Source organism: Gordionus sp. m RMFG-2023, chromosome 1, assembly GCF_954871325.1.
Source record: "Gordionus sp. m RMFG-2023 chromosome 1, tfGorSpeb1-WG-v2, whole genome shotgun sequence".
Classification (NCBI taxonomy): Eukaryota; Metazoa; Nematomorpha; class Gordioida; order Chordodea; family Parachordodidae; genus Gordionus; species Gordionus sp. m RMFG-2023.
In genome coordinates, this window is record NC_088775.1 from 71,400,792 (window position 1) to 71,426,330 (window position 25,539).

Consider the following 25,539-nt stretch of genomic DNA (forward strand, 5'->3'; position numbering starts at 1 on the left):
AATTGACGAACTCGATTCACTTCTGTTATCATGATTCCCGATACATTCTTCTAGCTCTTTTTAATTATATTTTGTTTTAACCTTGGTAAATTATAATTGATCAACGCTTTTTCTCGGAAAATGATTGGCGATAATTAGTCTGCGATTACTATTGTTTCCGCGAATTCTTGTCTCTATATCGTCAACTTTCATATCTTAGACTAGAGTTTCAGTTAACACTTGGCTATATTGGTCAGCGATTAACGATTGCAGCTCGAACGTCTTGACCCTTTGTTCTATCTAGTCGCTTGTCTTTGAAGTTCTAGGCATCTAATTATTGTAACCGTATAGATCTTACGACAGTTCCTAGATATCGACTTTGTCTTTATTCTCACTTGATCTTGGTCTCACTGTTTCAGATCGAATCTAATCTACTTCGACCTAAAATAATCTATTTAACCCTTTATAACTTCTGAAATAATTTATCCCTTTTTCTTACCCATTTATTCTCAAATTTGAACTACACCGAATATATCATATGTCCACTTCGTCTTAAGGTTATCGCCTCTAATCTAATTCTTCCTTGCTTAATCTATTATATTTTTTAACTTCGAAATATTTGCTCACTTTTTTCTCTAATTAAATTTTAAAATTATAATACATCGATGTCAAATTCTATCACCCCTCTACCCTCAATGTAGCCCAAATCCATATTTTCCTTGAGCCATTTGTAGGTAATATCCACATCCTTTGTCAACATGTCTATCTACCGTTGTATCTATATCTAAAATTCTCTTGAATATCTTGAATCTAAAAAAATCTTAGTTCTAAATTTTTATAAGAAATATTGTAATCTTGTGGTACACGCCTGTTCTTTAAAGAAACTAAAATATCTATTTCTTTTCTTCTTTATGCTGTTCACGTCCATTATTCAAAAACAACTGGAATAAATATCTTTTATTTTGTTCTTTTTCACCAAATGACTTATCTTCTCGCAAGTCTCATTGTTTCTCAACACACCAAAATTATGATTCTCATAACTCTCGCAGACATGTTAAAAAACAAATCAATTATGTCTATCATCAATTTTTTTCTATCTGAAAATATGATTCTCATAATTATGTCTATCATCAATTTCATTCTATCTGAAAATATGATTCTCATAATTATGTCTATCATCAATTTCATTCCATCAGAAATTATCATTCTCATAAATGTGTCTATCATCAATTTGTTCCTTTATAAATTATGATTCTCACAATTATGTCTATCATCAATTTTAAAACACAAAATTATGATCTAATTCTAGCACAACTTGTTTAAAAAAAACGTACTTTTTATTTCACAATTTTATATCAGTATATTACACTAAAATTTTTCTTTTAAAAACATCCTGAATTCCTACTTTTTTTTCCGAAGTATTTCATATCCATATCATTATTAAAAGAAATTATTTCTTCATTCTGCACGATATTTTCTTCTATCTAAAACCGATTAAAACAATTTAAAATAAATCTTATCATTTCTTTTTAGTATTTCTAGTATTTCTCTATCTTTTTACTATTATTAGAATAACGTTGCCTAATTGCCTTAAAATCTTATTTGATTCAAAAATAAAAATCCGATCTCTAATTGAGCTCGTTTGCGGCATAAATTTTCTAATGACGAAAGCCGTTTCTCTTTATGAAGATTTTTGGTTAATCTACAACCTAATATTATACTACATTCACGTATCAAATCCTTGAGGCTGTTTTATCTCTCGCAGCCCTTAAAATAAAAATTAAACGTAAATCTTCAATAAGAATTTAATTACAACATCAACTATTTCCTAATAATAAATTTATATTCTAATCTTATTCGCTGAATCTTTAAATTATTATATCTTAGCAAACTATTAGTTTAATATCAACCTTCGCAATTTATGTTTCTTTTTCTTTGTCATAGTTATTTCTAGTGATCAATTAATAATAATTCTAAAATCTAAAATATCAGTCTCTATAAGTTTCAATTCAAATGGTTTTTAGTTTACCAGTAACTTCTAAATATAAAATTCCTAATTATCACCTTTAAATAACTAAACACAAACTTCTTTATATCTTATCTACTATGAATGCTACCTTTATAATTCTTTGTTCTTAATTTTAGATTTTATATTCTACATAAACATAATCTTATCAAAATAATTTTTCTTTTTCACTTTTATTTACATATTTTTCTTACGTTCTTCTGGAATTTTTTTTTTGTATTAGAATACAGTTTGACACTTCTCCTTGTCCCACCCTATATATTGATTTGCATTAGACTGAAAAGTTGTAATTGCCCTGTCGCCCTCTCTCCAACACCATTGTCAAATAAAGAAAAGTTAATTAAACTGAATATGCCCATAGAACATAATGTTTCGGTAACAAATGTTGTAGTTGAGAATTAACGAGAATTAGTGTTGTTAAACGGCTCGTTTTGAGCCGATTTTTAAAAACGGCTAACTCAATACTTCATCCAAAAAAATATTACACAAGCCTGAAGATTTTTCTCATAGAAGGAACAAAGGTCTATACATATATTATCGAAATCTTGAGGTTTAGGCAATATTTTTCTGGCTAAAATATTGAGTTAGCGGTTTTTAAAAATCGGCTCAAAACGAGCCGTTTAACAACACTAACGAGAATACAAATAAATAGTATAAATAAATTAACTACTAATACTTTATTAATTAATATATATTGTAATTACATAATCATAACTAAAATATAAAAATTAAAATTATAAAAATTCATAAAAATAATAAAAATTACAAGTATTCATAAAAAATAATTAAAATTACAAGTCTATTCAAGTTCATAAAAAAAAAGTATTCCTAGACTACATATTCATATTAATATTTTACAATCGTCGATCATATATTCACAAACTAACAAATTATATAAAAATATAATTTATATTCAAATTAATTTAGCAATCGTCGATCACAAGCGAATATAACAATACTTTTAGGATAATGAGTCTTAGTAATGTTTGCACCATTTCCTCTTAAATTTAACCACAGTCCTACTTTTGATAATTTTGTTATCCTTTCAATTCAAACTTTTATCATTGACTTGTTAGGGTAATTTATTTCCTACTACTATTTTCAAATCCAAATTCTTATCATTTACTTGTATCTCGGATAATCTTTTTCCCAACCTTATTTTTTTCTGGGAGCATTTAACATGTTCCTCATTATTTTCAACGTTATACTTATAACTCGTAATCGGCAATTCTTTATATTTACACTTTCTATGGAATTTATTTCATTACACATATATCATACACCAATTCTTCCTTTAAATCATTATTTTATAATCTTGATCTCTAATTTATTTTATAGTCAAAACAATAGATTCTTTATTATAAAATTGTTTCTTATATATAGTCTTTTATAATTAAGTCATTTAACTACTACTAATATGCAATTACATTGACCTCCATAAGATAATATAAAATGTAAGAAATATATAATCCAAATAGCGTAACCTTTTAAAAAATATATAAACATTCAAATATAACATATCTTCTTTCCCACCAAGTTAAGATCGTCTATCAATCTTTTTATTACCAAGTTCAAGTTCATCTATTAATCTTTTTGTTGGCTTTCGTTCCCTTGTTGGATAACGCGATTGCCTTCCTTTTTGACTTGGTTCAATTGGTATTATTGATTTGGTTTCGTCTGGTTCTTCCCTTATTCGTAGTTGATCTGCGTGTTTTCGTACTATTTTATCTTTTTCTTCTACATTATACGAGAATTTTGCTTGTTGATTTATTATTTTTCCTTCATGCCATCCTTTTTTAAGTAGATTTTTTATCCAAACTAATTCGTTTTCTCCAAAATCTCTATGTATGCCTTTGTTTAACTGATCGTGTTTTACTACAGAGGTTTCTAATTTTTCAGTAATTGATGGTTTCACCCAGTCTAATAAAGTATTTAGTCTTCTCCCCATAAATAGTTTAGCAGGTATTCGGCCCGTTGAGGAATGTTCGGAATTTCTATATGCAACTAATACTTCATTAAGGCATTTTTCCCCATCATTTGATTGTTCTCTATTAGCAAAATACCGATTTTTTATAGTTTGTATGCATCTTTCAACTAATCCGTTACTTCTCGGATGGTATGGTGTTGTTCTTATGTGTTGTATATTCTTATTTTTGCACCATTTGTAAAATTCATTTGAAATGAATTGTGGACCATTGTCTGTGACAATTTGACGTGGAACACCATATCGTGTAAGCCATTTTTCTAATCTATTTATTAAATTTTTACTTGTGGTATCTTTGATTCTATCGATCTCTATCCATTTTGAATATGCATCGATTCCTACCAGCCAATAAAATCCGTCTAGTGGTCCGGCAAAATCTAAATGTACCCTTTCCCAGGGTTGTGCTGGCGGATTCCATGGGTATACGGCAACTTCTGGTATATCTCTGCGATGTTTTTGACACCCAATACAGCGGTTGACTAATTTTCGACATCTTTATCTAATTTTTCCCACCATATATAATGTCTCGTAATGGATTTCATCGATGTAATACCGGGATGACCTGTATGTAATATCTGTAAAACTCGTTTTTGTAGTGAATATGGAATTATTAAGCGACCATTCCAAAATAGGATACCGTCATTATTTTCTAATATATCTATTCTTGTTCTAAAAGCTTGTAATTCTGGTGCTTGATTTTGTATTTGTACCATTTAATAATATTTTTACTCTTCTTAAAATTGGATCTTTAGCAAGTTCTTTTCTTGATAGAGTTAATGTGTCATAAGTAAGATTTCGTATATATTTCACTGTTTTATTTTCACTTGTTATTTTATTATCATTTATCTCTATTGGGTTTCGCGATAAAGCATCTGCAATTATATTACTTGCGCCATACTTATACATTATTTCATAATCATATGCTGATAATTTATAAGCCCAACGTAACAATCTTTGGTTTGTTAAATCCTTTAAATCTCTGTTATCCCCATATATTTTTGTTAAAGGTTTATGGTCCGTTCGTATTTTAAATTTTCGTCCATACAAATAGTTATGAAATTTTTCTACGCCGTTTACTATGGCTTTGGCTTCTTTGTCGATTGTTGAATAATTCTTTTCAGCATCTTGTAAAGTTCTCGAGGTGTAAGCTATTGGGTATTCATTGCCATTATCATATTTTTGCAAGAGTACAGCTCCAAATCTTTGGTTTGATGCATCTGTTTCTAGTATTAACTCAAGATCCGGTTTATAAAATTGTATAGTATTGTGTTCTGTTACTATTCCTTTTGCTTTTTCAAATAATGCATCATCTTTTTTAGTCCAATTCCATTTAACATTTTTACTAGTTTTATTATGTAATTCGGCTATGATTCCATGTAAGTTTGGTATGAACCGTGTATAATAGTTTAATATACCTAAAAATGATTTTATGTCATGTCTATATTTTGGCGTTGGATATTTTTGTATTGCTATTATTTTATTTTTATCCGGGTGTATTCCATTTTGATCTATTATGTATCCTAAATATGATACTTTTTCTTTCATAAAATTTATTTCGCTTGTTTTTACTTTTAATCCCGCATTTTGTAATTTTTTAAGGACTTGTTTTATATTCTCGATATGTTCAGTATCATTTTTTCCTGTGATTATAACATCATCTAAATACACTGCTGTATCTTTACAATCAGCCAGTAAATCGTTCATATATCGTTGAAATATTATTGGTGCTGTAGCTATACCAAAAGGTAATCGTAAATAGCGGTAATATCCATTTGGTGTTAACATTGTTAATAATTCTTACGATTCATCGTCAATGCTCATTTGTAGGTATGCATCTTTGAGATCTAATGTTGTATATTTATTTGCATTCGCTATTTTTGCTATTAATTCTTCAAACGTTGGTAGAATGTGATAGTCTTTTAGTAGAAATTTATTTAACGTTACTTTAAAATCTCCACATAATCGTAGTTCGCCTGAAGTTTTACGTACTACTACCATTGGAGTACTCCAGGTTACTCTTGTTGTTATTTTCTTGATTATATTATTTTCTTCCAAACGTTTCAGTTCATTTTCAATTTCGTACTCTTCTAGCTGGCAGTGCAATTGGTTTTGTTTTTTCTTCCAATTGTAGTTTTACTAGTTCGACATTTTTTATTAATCCTAATTTATTATCAAACACCGTAGCAAATTCTTTATATAGTTTGTCAATATTTACGTTACCATTATCATTGTATTTATATCTATTGTTGATCATATTGATTTTTACATTTTTTGGTAACGCTAAATCAAATACGATAATCCATGGAAATCCAAATAGAGCTGCATCATTTGTTTGTGTGACTAATAATGGAAGCCATTTTATATTATTATTCAATTGTACTTTTACATCAGCTTCACCCATAATTTTTATTCTATTATTTCCATATGTAGTTGGTGCTTTAGCCCTTCTAAGTTTTGGCTTTCCGATTTTATTCCATATTATTTTATTAATAATGGTTACTGTCGAGCCAGTATCATATTCCATTTTAATTTTTTGGTTGTTTATTAATACCTCAATTGTTGGATGTTGCCCATATTTGTATATTTTCTTATTGAGACATCCGAATCGTCTTCTTTATTATTGTAATTTGTTCCGTAAATCTTTTCTTTAGTTTTACAACATACGGCGAAGTGGTTTGGTTTCCTACATTTGCTGCACAATTTTCCGTAGGCGGGACAATTTCTAATAGCATGAAACCGATTACAGAAATAGCATGGTTTTCTCCAATTACTATTATTATTTGTATGGTAGTTATTATACCCGGGCATTAGTTGTCTTTTTACATGTGCTTTATTATCATTTTGATAGTGCCGTTTATCATTATCATTATTATTATACTTATACTGCCGATTATTTTTATCATGTTGATTTATCTGATTATCATTATCATGGGCTCTTTGATTTTATATACCATTTTAGCAATATTATTTATTTTTAAGTCGGCTCGTTCCATCGCTAAAGCCAATTCTACCACTTTGTTTAAGCTTCTGGATATCTTAATCGTAGTTCTTTATCCATTTGTGACATCTTTAGTCCGGCGATTAATTGATCTCGAATTCTCAGTTCTACATTGTCTTCAAATTTGCATCTTCGGGCTAGCTCCTTTATATTTTTTAAATAGTTCATTACGGATTCAGTAGCCCCGCGACTTAATCTAATGAAATCAATTCTTGATGCCAAAATAGTTCTTTCATCTTTATATAGTTGTTTTGCTATTTTATATATGTCAATCCATCCTACCTCCTCTATATTTTTAGGATAGAGTAATTTTTTGATATCAGTTATAATGTTTATTCCTCCATATGCTAAAAATAATTTTTTTAAAGTGGCGTCAGTTTGAGGAATACTTTTCACATTTAGTATATATTTGATATAATCAACGTAGTCCTCGATAGAACAATCCTCCTTTTTAAAGTCCTGGAGAATAATTTTATCCATAATTTCTAAATATATACAATTTTTTTTTTATAAACAGAAATTTTTTTAATAATTCTATATATTATTAAACTTGACCGAAGACCGAAAACCGCGTGACTTAGATTTTTTTTTTATTTCGTCGCCATTTTTTATAGTCAAAACAATAGATTCTTTATTATAAAATTGTTTCCTATATATAGTCCTTTATAATTATGTCATTTAACTACTACTAATATGCAATTACATTGACCTCCATAAGATAATATAAAATGTAAGAAATATATAATTCAAATAGCGTAACCTTTTAAAATATATTTAAACATTCAAATATAACAATTTAGGTTTCCGATGTAATAAATAACTCTGATCATAATATTTTCGCTATCATTTAGTCACATTTCATGAAAATCTTAGGTAGTTACCTATATTCCGACATTGGGAATATGTTATATCAATTTTTTCATTTCCTTCATATGTACTCTTTCTATGTATTTCCTTTACATTTATATATGGGCATCCTATATATTCCATACGATATTTAACATAAACCGATATTTCCTAATCTCAAATTTATTCTAAGACAATCTGATGTTCCAAGAAATTTTATATCCAAGGATAATATTTATACGACATTCTTTTGAAGCTGTATAAATATGTATTTATTAAAAAATATACATATATACAGAGTCTACATGGCAGGATTTTCACGGAATGCAAACCCACCTCAAAATTCTATGCCTACCCCCCCCCCCCCTAAAAAATCGCCACCTTTAGCGGCCATGTTTCCACATTATAACATACATCTTTTTAATTGTTATTCCTTTCATAAATTTTAAAAAGTATAATCAAAATTATTTAGCACTACTAACAACTATCAAAATATTATGAATGTAAAAGAGTTATTTTTTAGATCATAAATTCAATTAAAAAAATCCTCTTATTTACAATGGTTACATTAATATAGTACATTGTTTGGCATGAATATGAATTTGCTGAGAATGTACCCTTTTAAATTACATTTAAAAAGATGGAAGAATATTTTATTTTGAAAATAATGCCTATGATTGTTTGCAATATATAGATTTGAGCGATAACCAGCAATATCATTGTATTATAATGAGTCATTAATAAAATTTTTACAGCAATATATTTTATCCTATTTCATCTAAAATTTAAATGCGAGTCAGGGTTTAGCATAAGTTCCAAGAGAGACGATGAGCATATTTTGGCAAACATTCATGTAAATTTAAATTTATCAAATTGTGTCAGAACACGATGTTATCCGAAATAAGCTGTTAATCATATGAGTTTATGCAGTATTTGCTCTAATTAATAACATTCCGAAATGCTAAACTGTTTGAATGTTAAATCTATATTATACATATATATTCTGATATCTTCAATATATGATAAATGTAATTCATATCTTAAAACTGATGTACAAAATCATAAAAAATCTGTTATAACGACTCTTCAAACTCAATGGTCTGATACTCCATTAGTTTTTGAAGCAAGGTTTATTATTTTAACAAATTATAAAATATTTATTATTTTAATAGTGAGTTCTTTAATGAAGAAAATGAAGCACTATATTGGGACTTTATTGAAAAGATTAATACTTATTACATGAAAATTTTTGGATCAGGTTAAAAATGTTAAAGGTATATAGGTTAATCTTCTTCATTAAAGATGAATTATATTATACTAATGGAAAAAGTGAATATAAATTATTGATAAAAATAGCTTCTAATATCTACAAAAATAACAATGCAAATACATGGATTAATTTTTTAAAGTTTTCCATAGCTTTAAGAATTTATTCACCTAAAATTGAAACATTTAATCAAGTTTATTTTTTCAATTAAATTTTTTTTTCATAATATTCTTTTTTTATAGATATATTTGGAAGATAAGAAAATGCTTGAAAGGAATGTACAGCAAATTTTATGTTCTCAGAAATTTTATATACAATTTAAGAATTTATCATTTTGTGATGCCAATGAATTTTCTTTATATCTTCACTCAAGTACACATAAACAGTAATTAATATATAGTTTACATTATTAATTTACCTAATATTACATATATATATATATCAGAAACCTGTAGGCCCAGCCCCTGGCCTGGGTAGCCGGGCTGGGCCACGAACATTTTTTTTTAAAATTTATACATCATGGATTATTATATTCGTCAATTAGATATGGTTATAATGATTATATAATTTACTTCCATTTTTATAAATATTAATTTTATTTTTATATATGCAATATATAATATAGTATATTCTCAAAATTTTATTTAAATCCATTTTTAAATAAATTTTAGTTTTATTTTTTTTTATAAATATAATTAACACTTCAATACTTCGATGAAAAAAATGACGCTTGTATTCGAGTGGGGTTTAATAGACCCCAATTTCAAATATATATATCTTCAGTAATATTCATTATTTTTATTTGATATTTGGATATAAATCTAACCTTAAGTTTGATAAAATATTTAAATATTTTTATTTCTTAAGCCTAGATTAAAGATGATGAGGATAATTATAATTTGTGCCAAAAAACTTTTTTAAAATTTCAAATATAAAATTAAAAAAATAACTTATCCATCATATAATCATGATAATTCATAATATGGATCTTTATTTTTCAATATAAAAAAAAAATTACACTAATACATTCAAATATAAAAAAAATATAGAACATAAAAATTTACTCTGGTGGAATCTCACAAACCCCAATCAGTCACAAAATGCTTATATCTTAACTACTTAACCGAAATATATGAAATTTGGAATATAGATTCTAAGACATATTTGATAAAGCTACTGAAGAATCCAGATCATAATATTTAACCATTTTTATGTAATATCATTTCTAGCATGCCTGTGGTTTCATATACCCCACCAGAGTATTGAAGGGTTAATATAGTATATTCTCAAAATATTATTTACACAAATTTTTTAAGTATCAATTTATAATACTAAATATCTGTTTAGAATAAAAAAAGATAAAATATGTAATATGCTTGCTTATTAAATGATAACACTCGCTGAAAATTATGATAAAATACCTAATATAATTTAAAAATTTTGGCCAGTCCTAAAAAAATTTTTTTAAAAAAATCTAGGCCAGGCTATGCAAATGGTACCTCTGCAGGTCTCTGATATATATCATTTGTAAAAGCAATGAAAAGTCTGAATTTGAGACATGCAAATTCTAAATTTTCAAGCCTACCTTTGGCCCAATGGCAAAATTTTTTCAGATCTAGGTCTGGCAATCTTTAAAAAATGTGTATAGGGAAGAAATTTCAAGCTCAAAATTAATATTTATTTCAATATTAGGTATTAAATATAAATACTGTAATAGCTTTGATAATTTAATGTGTTTATCTTTTTTATTCTATTTATTGCATATGATAAGAAAATGTATAGTAGATATTTCCCACCTCCTTATTTAAAAAAACCTCTTATTTATTATATTTATTTTGTAATTGTGTTATTCAATCAGGCAAAAAGGAAGAATAAGAAGGTTTGCCTTTATTTTATAGATGATGCTACCATCTCCCACCCTCAGGTCAACAGTCTTGTCTTGTAGAACTCTTGTCTTAATATGATTGTTAGGTATATCTCCCTCTCTGATATCGTAAAGTGTCGTTATCTTTATAAAAACTAAAAATTCCAATTAAAATACTTAATTTTTTTTTCCAGTTTAGTATTTATCTGTCAAGATCTATAATAATTGATATAAATTAGAGCTCAGTCAAGTCAAAACTGGTCTGTTGAAAATTTTAAAAAAGATTTTGTTTTTAGCCAAGCCCATGAAATAACTTTATAGGAGTTGTATGGTCCAGGTCCTTAATAATTTTTAATTTAAGATAAATACATAAATTTTTTTAATTCAAAGCTTAGAGAAACTTATAAACTTGTGACCCATAATACAAGTATATAAATATTAACTATCCTTAAAAATTTATAAATTCCAATATTAATCACTTTCATGTTTTGGCTATTATAAAAAAATGAATGATTACAGTTAACATACTTGAAAAATGTAGACTTACTATTACATGGAGAAAAAGAGTAAGGGTTAAGGTTAGAGTGACCATTATTTAAAAATGTAACTATTGATAACTCTTCACTACAATTTTAAAATACAATTCAATTAATGACTAGGAAAAATTGCAGTAAAGATATGCTTATATGGTGAAAAATTAGTATTGGATTTGTATGTTTAATTAGGATGTCCTTTTTATGTTATAATTTAATTTTGGTAAAATAGGGCAAATTGATATAATTATAGGAGTGTATATTATATATAATAATTCTATTTATAACTTCCTGGCCATCTCTGATCACCAAATGTATCATTGAATGATCAAACGTTTACCTAGAATTGATTTTGATGAGGGAACACATTTTAAGGAAGTTATGCCTAAGATGGATGCATCCTACGGATGATCTACTTGAGGGGAAGTCTTGACATCTCTCAACATTTTTTTTGTCCTGTTAATTTTCTAATTAATGATAATTTTTGAAAAGATTTTAGAACTTTTTTCCCCACAAATTTTATTCTATAAAAGCTTGAATCATTTTGCTTGATGAATAATTTTTTTGGTATTCAAACTGAACTAGTATTAATAATCAGCCAGATTGGGCTAAGCAATCCAAATATTTAAAGCGTTTAAAACAACCTTTGACTCAAAATGAAATACATTATTCAAATTTCATTAATAAAGTTAATGCGGGCTTAAATTTTGCTGGTAAATTCTCCAACTCCTTGACTCAGCTATTGGCTACACCAAATCAAAACCTCACAACCAAGTTAATGGTTGTGAGAAGTACTCTATTGATCCTTACAATGTGGAAAGAGGGGTGGTCAAACTTTCTTTCTTTCTTTGCAAGTCAATAAAATCGTTGCTTTCTTAGTTTTTTTTATAATGCTTAACGTAATACACCTGGAATATAGAGGCACTTCGAAAAAGATCTTTTTAGTTTTTCCAAATTTTTATTTTCCCTATTTTTAAAATAATTTTAGTTTTATGATATTTTTTTTCAAATAATTTACAAATGAAACATTTTCCATTTTTGTTGTTTGTATTTCATATTAACAAAATTAATATTTTAATCAAAAATTACTTGTGAGATTGAAGGAACTTAAAAAACCATATTTTATTAAAATCGTTTGAAGGGTGAGCGTAGTTGTTAAAAGGCTTGTTTTGAGTCGATTTTTAAAAACGGCTAACACAATATTATATCCAGAAAAATATTACGCAAGCCTGAAAATTTTTCCCTAGATGGCACAAAAGGTTTGGACATCTATATTATTCTTGCTAAAATAGTGAGACTTTTTTAAAAATCGACTCAAATCGAGCCATTTAACAACACTAGGTGAGAGGGATATATAACACATAATAAAAATTCATCATCAATATTACTTACTTCCTTTCAATTCAACCTCTTCTAGAAGAGAAAAATATTTTTTGTTTTATTTCATCCATTTCAGTATCTTATCTATCTGGTTTTATAATTTGAATTTAAAAAGGGGCAAAAATAGAAAAATATAAATAACAACTCGGCTCAAATATAATTAAATATTATAAATTTAAAAACTATTATTTTTATTGTATTCAACAACAAATACATTAATTAATATATTATCTTTAAAAAAAATATGCAATATGATTAAATAAGTCCCCGCTCCATCCCAAAAAGAAGTTAACTCCCGCTTCCGAGTTTCGAAAAATAGCTGAACTTCTGCCCTTTTTAAATAATGTCCTGGAGCGGCTCTTTTTAAAATGATTGAAAGGTATTAATCATAATCTAAAATGCTAAATGCAATAAAATAAAGGAAGGAATCAGCATCCTCTGAAATTTTGTAATTCTTCGAAGACTGCATTTTTAGATAGCGCGACATAGGTTGTAAACCGTTAATTAACCGTATTCCATCTAAAATGACCAGTGTCATTATGAATGGGTCGTTTCTCCTTTTTTTCTTTTGAATAATTAGGTACCTCGCGATTTTCAAAATAATCGTTTTTTATTAGCATATTTCTTGTCAAAATTCTTTTGTATAAAATAATTTTTTTTGATTCTCAAATTATTTTTCAAGGGCTCGCAAAAACGATCCCTGTCTTCAAAACGATCCGCAGTTAACTATATACAAATCCGTCGATCACAGATACCCTTCTCCATTAACTCCTCGCCCGTTGCACACCGCTACTGAGCATACTCATAAATATGATTGTATTGCCGCATCGTTACCACCTGTCGTACTATATTCCGATTTTAGATCAGCCCATTTCCGAAAAAATCACGGGATATTGAAAGATCTGAGCCTCGGAGGTTCTGTTATATATTTTTTTTAAAATTAATTTTTCCTAATATGGAAAATAATAAACAGGTTCGATCCAGTATTATTTCAGGCCAGTTTTCGCGCTATCGGACACCAAGCTTGACGTCGACCATAATCGCAAAACATTTTTATCCGGGTTCGGCGTTGAATTGACCATAAAAAATACGGAGTACAGAGCGAAAGACGATGATGGAATCAAAAGTAAATTTAATAATTCATGATTACGAAATTGAGAAAATTTATATGTATGATATGGATTTCTTCATCTTCTCCTTTTAATGGAGATTTCCAGGTTTACTCAGGCCAGTTTTCTCTCTGATTTTTCTTTTCCATTCTTGTCGGTCCTGAGCATCAATAATTGTGAGATTCATTTTTCTCATATCCGCCGCTATACGTCATCTTGGGTCTTCCTCTAGATCCTCCCACTTCCATCAAGATGCATCTCTTTATCTAGGCATCTTTTTTTTAACTTAATTAAATTATTTTCTTTAAAAAAATCAAGGTTTATCTTAAATTTATTCGCACATGCACGTTTTTGAATTAATAATATTAATTAAGTTATACCCAATAATGGACATACATAAAAATACGGCTCCTCTTAATAATTTAGGATCGCGGTGAACTATTTTTTAAATACTTTTCCCAAAAATGCATTATTTATGTTTGTAAACTCTTTACTGAAATCGAGTGATCTGCGTCAGACCTAATTTTTCAAATCCGGCCCAAAATTTTTTAAAAAAAGTTTTGCCAGTCTAGCCTGAACCCGAATTTTTTTAAAAAATTTACCGGCCCGAATTTATTTAAATATAGAAATTAATTTTTTCAAAATAAAAGATATATGTTATATGGCGTCATTTTTATTTTACATAAAAAATTCAACATAAAATTGATAAATTTAGATATATTTTAAAAAAAATATTAGACCCTACCCATCCTGAACCCCATTTTTTTAAAAATAAATTCGGGTCGGGCCTACTTTTGCAAATCTCTAGCTAGGAACTACGAACTCAACATTCTTTTTTAGTTGCAAATTTAAATCAACCATATTGGTCCTCATAAAATAATCTGTTTAAAATATAAAACGGGAATTAAATTAAGATAATGATAACGAATGCTCTGCCTTCTGACCTAGCTAAAAATTAACATATAATATATTCTTTAAATGAATCAATTGATATAGACACCATCGAAAGAATTAGATCAGACAAGGAAAAAAATATCGATACTTATAATCAATACCTAAATTACTCTAACATATTCCACGATGATGATGATTACTTAGTCCAAGGCTTCAATTTCACCCGTTTAAAGTAAATAATATTTTTTTATCTACTACTGATATATATTGTCAACCTTTTGATATGATAAAATTATATAGGTTTAGGTTCTGTTCAGGAATTCATTTTTATAAAAGGTTTAGATTAGGTTAAGGCTCAAAAACCTTTAATGAGGGTTCATAGTTCAGCAATAATTTTTTTATGCAGGGCATCCATATAGCTCTATAAACAGTTTTAATAGTAATTTTATGATAAATATCAAACCGAAATGAATTTTAGGGGTAGCCAAATTTTGTAATTTTACTCAATTATATTTAGTAATGTTGTTAAAAAGCGATCAATATTTTAACGAAAATAATATTATGTAAGCATCGAGATTTGACAAATAGATCTCCAAGCATTTCTGCCAGCTATGAGCAAAATCTTTAGGCTTACATATGTTATTTTTGGATAATTTTAATCTTGCCGTTTTTTAAAATCGACGCAAATCGGGGTTTTTTAACAACATTAATATTTAGCTCTTGAAAAATAAGAATTTTTTTGTATATACTACATACAAGCAAAGCATTATTCTTTTTCTTTGCAATCTATGTTTATGTATTAATTTTGAAAATAAAAAAAATTTGATTTTTTTTAGTTAAGAAATTTGATTTTTTTATCGAAATTTGATATAATATAATTCGACCACATTCGTCAAGAATAGTGAATTCATAATCATTTCCTTAGAAATCGAATTCAAAATGAAAATATTAACTTGATAGGAAATAAAATCATAGAAAAAAAATTGTTGATGATATTAAAAACGCAAAATATTTATGGATAATATTGTCACCAGAAACAATTAACCGTAATTATACTATACGTAAAACTTAACAAAAACTCCTTTAAAATAATTGAGCGATTATTGGCTTTTTTAAAATCGATTCCAGTACTGGCCAGACCTTGAAGCATTTTTATCATTATCTAAAAAATTACATTTAGAGGTAAAAAAAATCGTAGAAAAGGTTACGATAATGGATTAAATATGAGAGGATGTTATAAATGGGTTCAAGCTCAAATATTACAAATAAATCGGATAGTGTTTTTTATGCCCTGTAATTACCACAGCTTAAATCTGCTACGTGGTGACATGGTATGATCATCATTAGTCGCAAAATCATTTTTTAGCGTTCACTACCTGAAACGCAATGGGACTATAAGATGGAGAGTGTAAAGGCCATTAGAAATCGGGTTGGTGATATTTACGATCATATCCGAAAAAACTAACGACTCCAAATGCTGCACAGAAGCCATTTCTTGGCTAAAGAATTAAAACAATTTCCATTTTTGGTAACTTGTCATCTGGTTGGATATATTGACCCGGTGAATTTAGTAAAAAGGTCATGCAAAATATTGAATTGAAAAGAGTCATTATAGTTTGAAGGTACGCAAGATATTTTAGATAGCTTTAACGAAAGCGACTTTCAGAATTCCATTTACTAGCGAAAAGCTTGCGACCGTAAATGAGTTTAGTAGAGCAGTGTTTTCCTTCAATTACATTAATTCATAGATTGAAAGTTGAAAAACAATTTTCTCACATAAGAGATGACACGCCTATACATGATCTTCAAAAGGAATATGAGATTGAATTTTTCAATGCATTGCTAGATCAATTAGAAATTCGTTCGAGGAACGTTTCCAGCGATTAAATCTTTTTAAATATCATTTTAGATTATTATTTAATATGCCAGAATTGATAAATGGGCCTGAAAGAGAAGGAAAAATGTTGTTAATTAAATATTTTATTCACAGATTAGGATACGTTAGAAAACGATATATATATCCGCAATATATACTAATTCAATTAAATTTTTTAGTGTATATTAATCAAGCATCTTATAAAAATTTCATTGGTATTTTACACTATATTAACATTAATAGGTTAATTGAAGCCTTCAAATATATCCATTGTATTAAAGGCGAGGAGGATAAATAAAATTGCAATATTTTAACTAAGGATTATATTCATTTTTATAATGTGCGTTACTCATTTAAGATTATAATTTAATAGAATATATATGCTTTAGTTTTCATTAAAAATTATCAAAAAAGCATAGATAAATTGTGGTTTTTAAGGAGCTACCAAATTATATATTTGCCATGGGCCGCCAAAAGTCTCGACATGGCACTGGCCTTCAGGTACCATTTGCACAGCCTAGCCCATATTTTTTAAAAAAAAGATTTTTCGGCCCGCCCCGGATTTAAAGTAAAATATTTTTTTTGACCTGGCATTCATTTTTTTTTTAAAAAGGTTTGAAATATATAATATTTCTTTTTAATTTTTATAGATAATAATGACGATTTAAAATATTCAGCCCGGCCCGAAAATTTTTTTTAGCTATGGCTCAGCCCAGGTATTTTTAAAATTTTTTTTAAGTCCAACCCGGCCTGTGTATGTTTAAGAAAATTAAAATACGGCCCAGCCCATATAACCGGACTTAGGGCCAGGTTGGACCTGCAGGGATAAATATAGAGTAATAAGAAAAATAAAATATGCTATAATAAACCCAAAATTATTATTTTATTTGTGTATAAAATTGTGATTACAAAGTTTAATTGTAATGCCATCTAATATATCATTGTTTAATCTTATTTTCTTAATATATGATAGTTTAAAATAACCTATATATAAAAAAATTTGTAATTTTTTATTACATTATTTATCATAAAATAAAAATATTAAATTAAATTGATTTATACAGTATCATACTTCCCGTATGCTAAATAGCATCTTTAAAGAATCTATTAGGACATCATTAATTTAAAAAATAATCAGAGTTGATAGGTAATTCGTAGACTACAAGGTAAATATAAAACATTTGCCACAATTTGTTGGGTAGCGTAGTATGCTATTATTTTAAAATAACATTTATTGGCAATAGATTTAAAATTATATCATATAACACACAAAAAATTTATTCTTCTTGAATTAAAATTTAGATGGTGATAAAAGGGGATGGGAGAGTAGATCCACCTTAAAAATATTGAAAAAGATTGATATCCCTAAACCCGCCTACCACATCTTCCCGAAAAATGAATAAAAAAATTATTATAATAATTAAATTTTTTAAAGTATATTTTTAAATTTTTCGGGAAAAAAACATTTAAAACCAAGTACATTATCTATTCTTAAACTAATAACCTATATTACTTAAGATATACACCTAAAACCCAAAAAGTGGCACTTGGGGAGGGGGAGGGAGGCGTCTCCAATTTTTCCCTTCTAAAAATTTTGGTTATGCATTGCAGAATGTTGTTACCAAATGTTAATTTATTTGAAAAAAAGGATTATATTATAATCTATCATTTAAAAAAATATATTTGCAACTATAAATTATATTAACAACTCTGCTCAGCGATTAAAAAAAATCTTTTAAATACGCCATTTGTAAAATAGCATTATTTTAATAAGTCTATGTTTCTAATGATTTTTACGTTAAATATTTCATATATTTATGAATTTTTTTATTTTATTTAAATCACATATAAATTTCAAGATATAACATTTTTTCAAAAGATATAATATAAAAATTAAAAAATTTTTTATAATAATATATAATGAGAAACTGCAGGATAAAGCATTTTTAAAAATTTTGATTTGTTTATTTTTTTATATAACAAAAATAGCGGTTTAATTTACAAATTATAAAATGACATAAATTTAAAATTTATGTAAAAGTTTGCAAGAAAAATTTAGAATAATTCATGAAAACATAAAAGTTTATAAAAATAAGAAAATACGTTTAATATAGGGAATTATTGGCCTAAATATATTATATTTGTAATGTTTATTTTTAAATTTAAGCTTTCTTTTCTCACAAAATGATTATTTAAAATGTTTTTATATCTAGGAACTATGAGTTTAATTAATATTAGGAAATGACTAAGAGATCCTAATTCCTAATCCTAGCATATGCTGTTTAAAAAATTCTCTTTCAACTCCACTTACTTAAAATAGCTTTATTGTTAATGAAACCTATATAATTTGAAAAAAGACAAGAATTTCGATTTAAAGCCACATCCTATTCTATAGAATAAAGTGGTCGGAATAAACATAATAGAAAAAAATAAGTAAGAGATATTAACTTATGTATGTAAATTAAAAAATAGTTAAAAAAAAATATGTATGTTAAAAAATAGTTAAAAAAAAATATGTATGTTAAAAAATAATAATATTAAATAAATTTTATTTTTACTCGTAATGGTATCATAAAAATCATACAGATCTTTTATTAATGCTTTAAATCATTCAAATATATAAAGGGAAATTTATATATATTACATTTAATTGTTACTTTATAGTTTTGAATTTTGAATTAATAAAGGTATTGAATTAAAAGAAACTTATTTCCTACAATGAAATTGCCACATATAACTTTAGATTTAGCTTGTAAATATTATGTTAATGGAAAAATTTAAAAATCCTTTAAAAAATACATTTATTTAATTGGTAAATTAAAATTACCATAATTATGATAATTTTTAGATGTTGGATAAAAAGATTCATTTGAAAAATATGCAATGCAAAGATGAGTATTTGTTTGGTATGATAAATTCTTTTTTAACTACATGGGTCCACATACTTAAAAGATCTTTTTGTAAACATAAATAATTTTAAAATAAATATCATTTTGATTCAAAGCCAAATACTATTCTATATAATAGTGATTAAGAATAAAAATAATAGAAAAAAAAGTCAGATATTAACACTATGTCTGTAAATTATAAAATAGTAAAAACAATATTAATTAAAATTATAGAATTATATTTTCACTTATGATATTATATATCAGAATTAATTCTCATTATATATATATATATAGATTAAGTTTAAGAAAATTTCAGTATGTAATTATTAGTAAAAACAAAAAAATATATAAATAAATGTATATACATATGGAAACGATACATTCTTATTTTTGCTGAACAAAAAAAATGTTTACATGAATTTTAAATCTATGTCGTATTATATTTATTCTATTGTAAATAAACCACTATTTTTGTTATATAAAAAAATATACAAATCAAATTTTTAAAAATGCTTCATCTTGCGGAAATTTTCTTGTTAATTTATTTTCTTCTTAATATTAAAATAATTATTTATTTTTATATTATATCTTTTTGAAAAATGGTATATCTTGTATTAGACTTATTAAAATAAAGGTTGATAGTTTGCAAATGGCTACCAAATGAAAGATGTTTTTATAACATTATATTGGGCGTAGGGCAGTATATGTTAATAAAAGTCTATGTTTAGAATTGATTTTTCGAAAGGTCTATTAATTTTTATTTAGAAATAAAAAAACTGGTTTTTAAATGACCAAAGAGTGTTGAAAATAAAATTTGAAAAAATGGTGACAGTAGTGTAGTTTAATATGATTTTATTAATGTAATTTTATTTTTATAAAAGCGAAAATTATGCGGATTACAAAATGGAACTCAACAAAATAAAAGACGAATTGATCGAACAGAACATAGAGATCCAAAATTTGAAAGCCTGGGAAACGCAAGGTTTTGTATTAAATTAATCTAATTTTTTTAACTCCTTTGTACTATTTCTACCAGGAAATGACAGACACCATTTCAATAAAAAAAATATACAGATTTTCAAAGATGGCTATTTTTTTTTAATATGACTCGTCACTTGAAATCTAATTTGTTCGTCTAACGATTATATATATAAACAAATATACAAGATCAATGAGTGGTTAATATTGGTAGATTTTATTGGATCGATAACCCCAAAAAACTTTTAACGATATCATGAAAATGTGTTTTATTTAAATTCTAGATATTAGATATCATTATCAATTTTAAATAAAACATATTTAAATCGAAAAATCAGATTTAAGCTTTCAGGCCGCTCAGATCGTTACGAAAGCACAGCGGTTTGACGAAAGACTAAAAATTTTGAAAGACATTTCTCAAAATTTTCCGTCCAGAGCTCCAAGCCTGACGGGAATCAAAGTGGATAAAGATTTTCAAAAGGAAATCGCCAAAAATCAACTCGAGGTTTATATAAGTTTATAACAATGAGTAAATCTACACATTTCAAATTATCAAATATTATACAGATGGATTAATGAATGGCTTTTCAATTTCCTATTTATGGCGGCAAGGCTTTAGAAAAAAATGAATCAAGACCAGGAGCTATTTTTTTTGAAATTTCTAGGATTTTCACCCCATATTAACGCTATATTATAAAAAAAATTTCTTCAAATCTTGTCACGTATCTATAAACCTTTACAAACCCTATAAAAAATTAATTATTTTTCAAAAAAAATCCTTAATGTTTTTAAATAGACATTCGAGTTGCTCAATTTGGCCAAAGGAGATTCAGCCTTTTATATAAATAGGATGCAAATTGATATGGATAATTTCAATATATACGACATGCTTCAAACGTTGCGAAAAGAGATCAAGCCCATGAACGTTTTACACCACTATGGCATTCAAGTTTAAATTTTTTAAATTCTCAACTCATTCAGCCCCGTTCAAATGCGCCCTTTTGCCCTTTCTTACTTTCTTACTTTATTTATTTATTTCTTTTCTTCTTTCTTCCGTTCTTTCTAAAGAAAGCTTATTAAAAATATGATAATCGATTTTTGATGAGGGGGCTAATGAAAGTGACCGCTTAATTTATTGAGATAATGGAGGGCTATGAATATTTCGAGTGAAAATGCAATTTGTTAAACTGATGTTTTAGTTTTTATGCAGTGAATTTTAATAATTATTTTTTATGGTAAGTTGTTTCACACTACTATTACGGCAATTTTTCATTGTAATAAATCTCAAAGGAGAGTGAAAGAAAGAAGAACGAAAGAACCAGTAAGGACTTTACATAATTTTAATTATAAATCATGTACACTTATGTAAATTTTATTTAATTACTTTTTTAAGGGACAAGATATGTACGATATCCTTAGCACAGGCGTAGAGTTGAAAGAAGAAGAAATTGCTTTAGATTTCAAAAACACCGAAGCTATAAAGGTTAGTGTTTAAAAATCAATAGAACAAAAAATATTATGCATATACTACTTTGGGAAAAAGAAAAGACTGGGAAATCAAAAAAGGAAGGAAAAATATGGATTGATGAACGGTTTTATATTAGACAAAGAAGAAAAATGATAGAAAGGATAGAAAAAGAAAAATGATAGAAAGAAGAAATGATAGAAAGAAGAAAAATGATAGAAAGAAGACAATGTTAGCTAATAATGAAAAATATAACAAAATTCTGTGCCGTTCGATATATATTTAGCAGCTTTATTTGACAAATTTGGAGTTGAATTTTTTCTTTTTATCTAATCGATTTAATTTAAAATGTTTTTTTGGTCCGGAACGAAATAATTTGTTTTATTATTTGTGTATATTTATATAATTGACATTGAAGAATGTATTAGATATTTATATTATTCAATGTAAAAAATTAAAAAAAAAAATTAAACCATGACTTACACAAGTATCTGAACGATCTAGAAATAGATGATGAGTACAAGAAATGGGCCGGTAGCTTAAACATACTAGAGCAAACATTTTGGTTTGGTATGATAACTGAGATCCGTAAAAATCTGTTCAACGTTATAATGCTCTTATCCCCTTTATCTTTTCTCCCCTCTCAAAAAGATGGAAATGATCAAAACAATTTAAACATCGATTTAGAAACGCTCAAATTGCTCAAGGAATTTCAAAAATTCCACAAAAATAATCAGCCTTTTCAGTTAAGTATACCAATATGGAAATTTTGGTCTCCTCAATTTTCTCATCATAAAATAATAGATCTGAAAATAAGTTTTAGATTATAATTCCAAATAATTTGGATGGATGATAAGAATTTAACGATATTAGCTTTCAGTTTAAAAGTAAGGACTGTTAAAGTTTTGTTTATATATAAAGTTAGGAAATAAATTATCAATTTTTTATGATATCACTAAAATTTCGCATCCAGTAAAGATATTTATAATGGATTAAATGATTATAACTCACGAATATTAAAGCATGATTAATAGTAACTTTACATATAATAATTGATGTAAATAAAATATATAAAACTGATAATCAAATAATTAGTGTTGTTAAACGGCTCGATTTGAGCCGATTTTTAAAAACGGCCTAAAGATTTTGCTCGACGATACAAAGGTTTGAATATCTATTAGCGAAATCTCCGCTTAGGCAATATTTTTCTGGCTAAAATATTGAATAAGCCGTTTTTAAAAATCGGCTTAAATCGAGTCGTTTAACAACACTACAAATAATGGAATATATGAGTAAGACAGAATGAGTGACAGCTTAATGCAACTCGGACTAAACATTTATTAATTACTCTCATAGTTTAGGTATCGTTCTAGTTTACGAAGATTTAGATTCGAACGGTAACATCAATGATAATCCCAAATATAACAACGCGTCCTTGCTCCTGCATTCCGCCTTCAATTACGCATACATCAATGGTAAGAAAAAGATAGAGGCGCTTGATTTATTGATTCAAGTATTTATTTTTTTAACAGTTATCAGATATCAAGAATTTTTCCAAAATAAGAAATTAGGACAGACGATAAAGATAAACAAACAGTATTAGCACTGAATGAAGTCCGTAATATTTTAGATTTCCAAAAAGTGTCCTTGGGTTTAATCTTTTTTTTTCTTTTGATATTTTATTTATTCGAGTTATACGGTTTTATAGGTTTCCCTGTTTACAAGGTAAGACATGATATTTATAACAAACAATTAAAAAAAATAAGAAAATGTGTGTTTATATTTTTGCATATTACTTACAAAATAAATGGCGATCCTTATATGATATTTAATAAAACAGATGTAAAAACTATATTGTAATTTAAATTTTTTAAATTTTGTTTTTTCTTCATTCAGATCTATTACGACCCTAAAATATATTTCAATGTAAATTATATTTTTATGAATTTATTTTCATTGGCTGTCCTCGATACCAATCTCCAAATAGTGATGCATGTTACTATAATAATTGGAAAAGTCATATGGAATATTTTGATTAAGAATCCAGGTTACTTTATGAACGACTTCATTTCTTGTATTTGGTCTGGAATTATATATATCAGTTTAAAAGATACTTTTAAAATAGATCTAGATACAGATACAATGTCTGAAAAGTTATCTAGATACAGATACAATTCTTATTATACATTCATAAAATGAGCTAAAAAATTTATGGACTCGATATCACATTTATCAAAATATAACAATAATTTTTTAGATTTTAATATAATAATATTATATATGAAAGTATACGATTAAATGATTATAAATAATTATTAGATTTCAGTAATAAAATATTTTCGAAATTTTGGTCATTAAGGCATCCACATTTATCTGTAAAGATATTTTTAGCTACAATAAAAAGTTTTTCTACCTGGGCTCTTGAATGGATTGTGGTGTTATTCTTTAAAAATACTAAATTCTCGACATTAGTTTTTGAAAAAATTATTTAAAATTTGTTGAGTGTCAAAATTTAAATCATTATTAACAATCATACTATTGGCATCCACAGTGGCAACAAGATTCAATGTGTCACTGGCACAACATTTTTGATTAGGTAAACTATATGATTCTGATATTTTAAAATCCTGAGCAATATTATAAAGACTTAATATTGATATTGGTACAACTGCTTCTTCATCTTCCAGATCATCCATGGATCCACTAGTATTTTCAATTGGTTTGGAAACTCTATAATAAATAAGTAATCCTAATCATATATTAGGTTTATATTTATAATACAATAAACCTAAAAACTTTTAGAAAATTTTTGGCATTGACAGTAATGGTCTTTGTTATTTTATTTTGAATGCTATAATTCTTTGCTATATCTTGTACATTCTTTGCTATTTTATCATCAGTCATTCTTTTACAAGTCAACGCTCCATTTTTTATTTCCAAACTTGTTGGATCTTTATGGTGTGCAGTGACTCCTATGTATGAATTAAAAATTAACATTTCTTAAAACTGCTCAAATAATTTGTTTTTAATTAATTATTATACAAATTTAAATGTTAGCTATACCGGCGATAGGCACTCCAACAATCTCCTGTTGTACATATTAGCGATTGTTTTCATTTCATTTTCTCATCTGGGAACTACCAACCACTATTTGTCGGCAAATTATATTTTTTTGTGAATATATGAAGGATTTTCAATATTTGAAAATGGCTGAATGCTAGCTATAATAAAGCAGTTATTAAAACATCTAAAGTGGTTAGGGTTCAAGTCTGAGGTTATTTGGCAAAAGTATCAGTAGACAATGAGCCTAGTTCAATATTTTCTTTAATACATTTATTCTCCTTCCCACTTTTTATTTTCATTAACAGTGTTTGATGTTTTCTCGTAAAATTTAAAATTAGAATTGTAAACATTTATTTAGTATCTATGCCCTTAAATGTTTTACAATG

The 25,539-nt window shown here is 26.8% G+C and overlaps 2 protein-coding genes across 2 annotated transcripts in view; one reads left to right on the plus strand and one right to left on the minus strand.

Moving 5' to 3' along the window:
* Nucleotides 1–6,060: 6,060 nt before the first annotated feature.
* LOC135929414 (uncharacterized) lies at nucleotides 6,061–6,513 on the minus strand. The gene has a single exon (XM_065465983.1). It carries the CDS (start codon nucleotides 6,511–6,513, stop codon nucleotides 6,061–6,063), a length of 453 nt encoding a protein of 150 aa, XP_065322055.1.
* A 2,646-nt stretch (nucleotides 6,514–9,159) lies between these two features.
* The window catches only part of LOC135922681 (UDP-glucose:glycoprotein glucosyltransferase 1-like), a 51,744-nt gene continuing 35,364 nt past the window's right edge, over nucleotides 9,160–25,539 (plus strand). Inside the window, exons 1-11 of the mRNA XM_065457113.1 lie at nucleotides 9,160–9,293; nucleotides 9,343–9,485; nucleotides 13,560–13,792; nucleotides 13,851–14,003; nucleotides 14,983–15,112; nucleotides 20,529–20,629; nucleotides 20,964–21,130; nucleotides 21,422–21,574; nucleotides 22,019–22,108; nucleotides 22,579–22,835; nucleotides 23,447–23,603. Of these exons, the coding sequence (XP_065313185.1) occupies nucleotides 9,364–9,485; nucleotides 13,560–13,792; nucleotides 13,851–14,003; nucleotides 14,983–15,112; nucleotides 20,529–20,629; nucleotides 20,964–21,130; nucleotides 21,422–21,574; nucleotides 22,019–22,108; nucleotides 22,579–22,835; nucleotides 23,447–23,603 (1,563 nt within the window). The 5' untranslated portion in view covers nucleotides 9,160–9,293; nucleotides 9,343–9,363. The remainder of the gene's footprint in view (nucleotides 9,294–9,342; nucleotides 9,486–13,559; nucleotides 13,793–13,850; nucleotides 14,004–14,982; nucleotides 15,113–20,528; nucleotides 20,630–20,963; nucleotides 21,131–21,421; nucleotides 21,575–22,018; nucleotides 22,109–22,578; nucleotides 22,836–23,446; nucleotides 23,604–25,539) is intronic.

What these genes read in the sequence shown, in the direction of transcription:
- LOC135929414 (XM_065465983.1), bottom strand. Translation starts at nt 6,513, where the DNA reads ATGGAATATGATACTGGCTCGACAGTAACCATTATTAATAAAATAATA.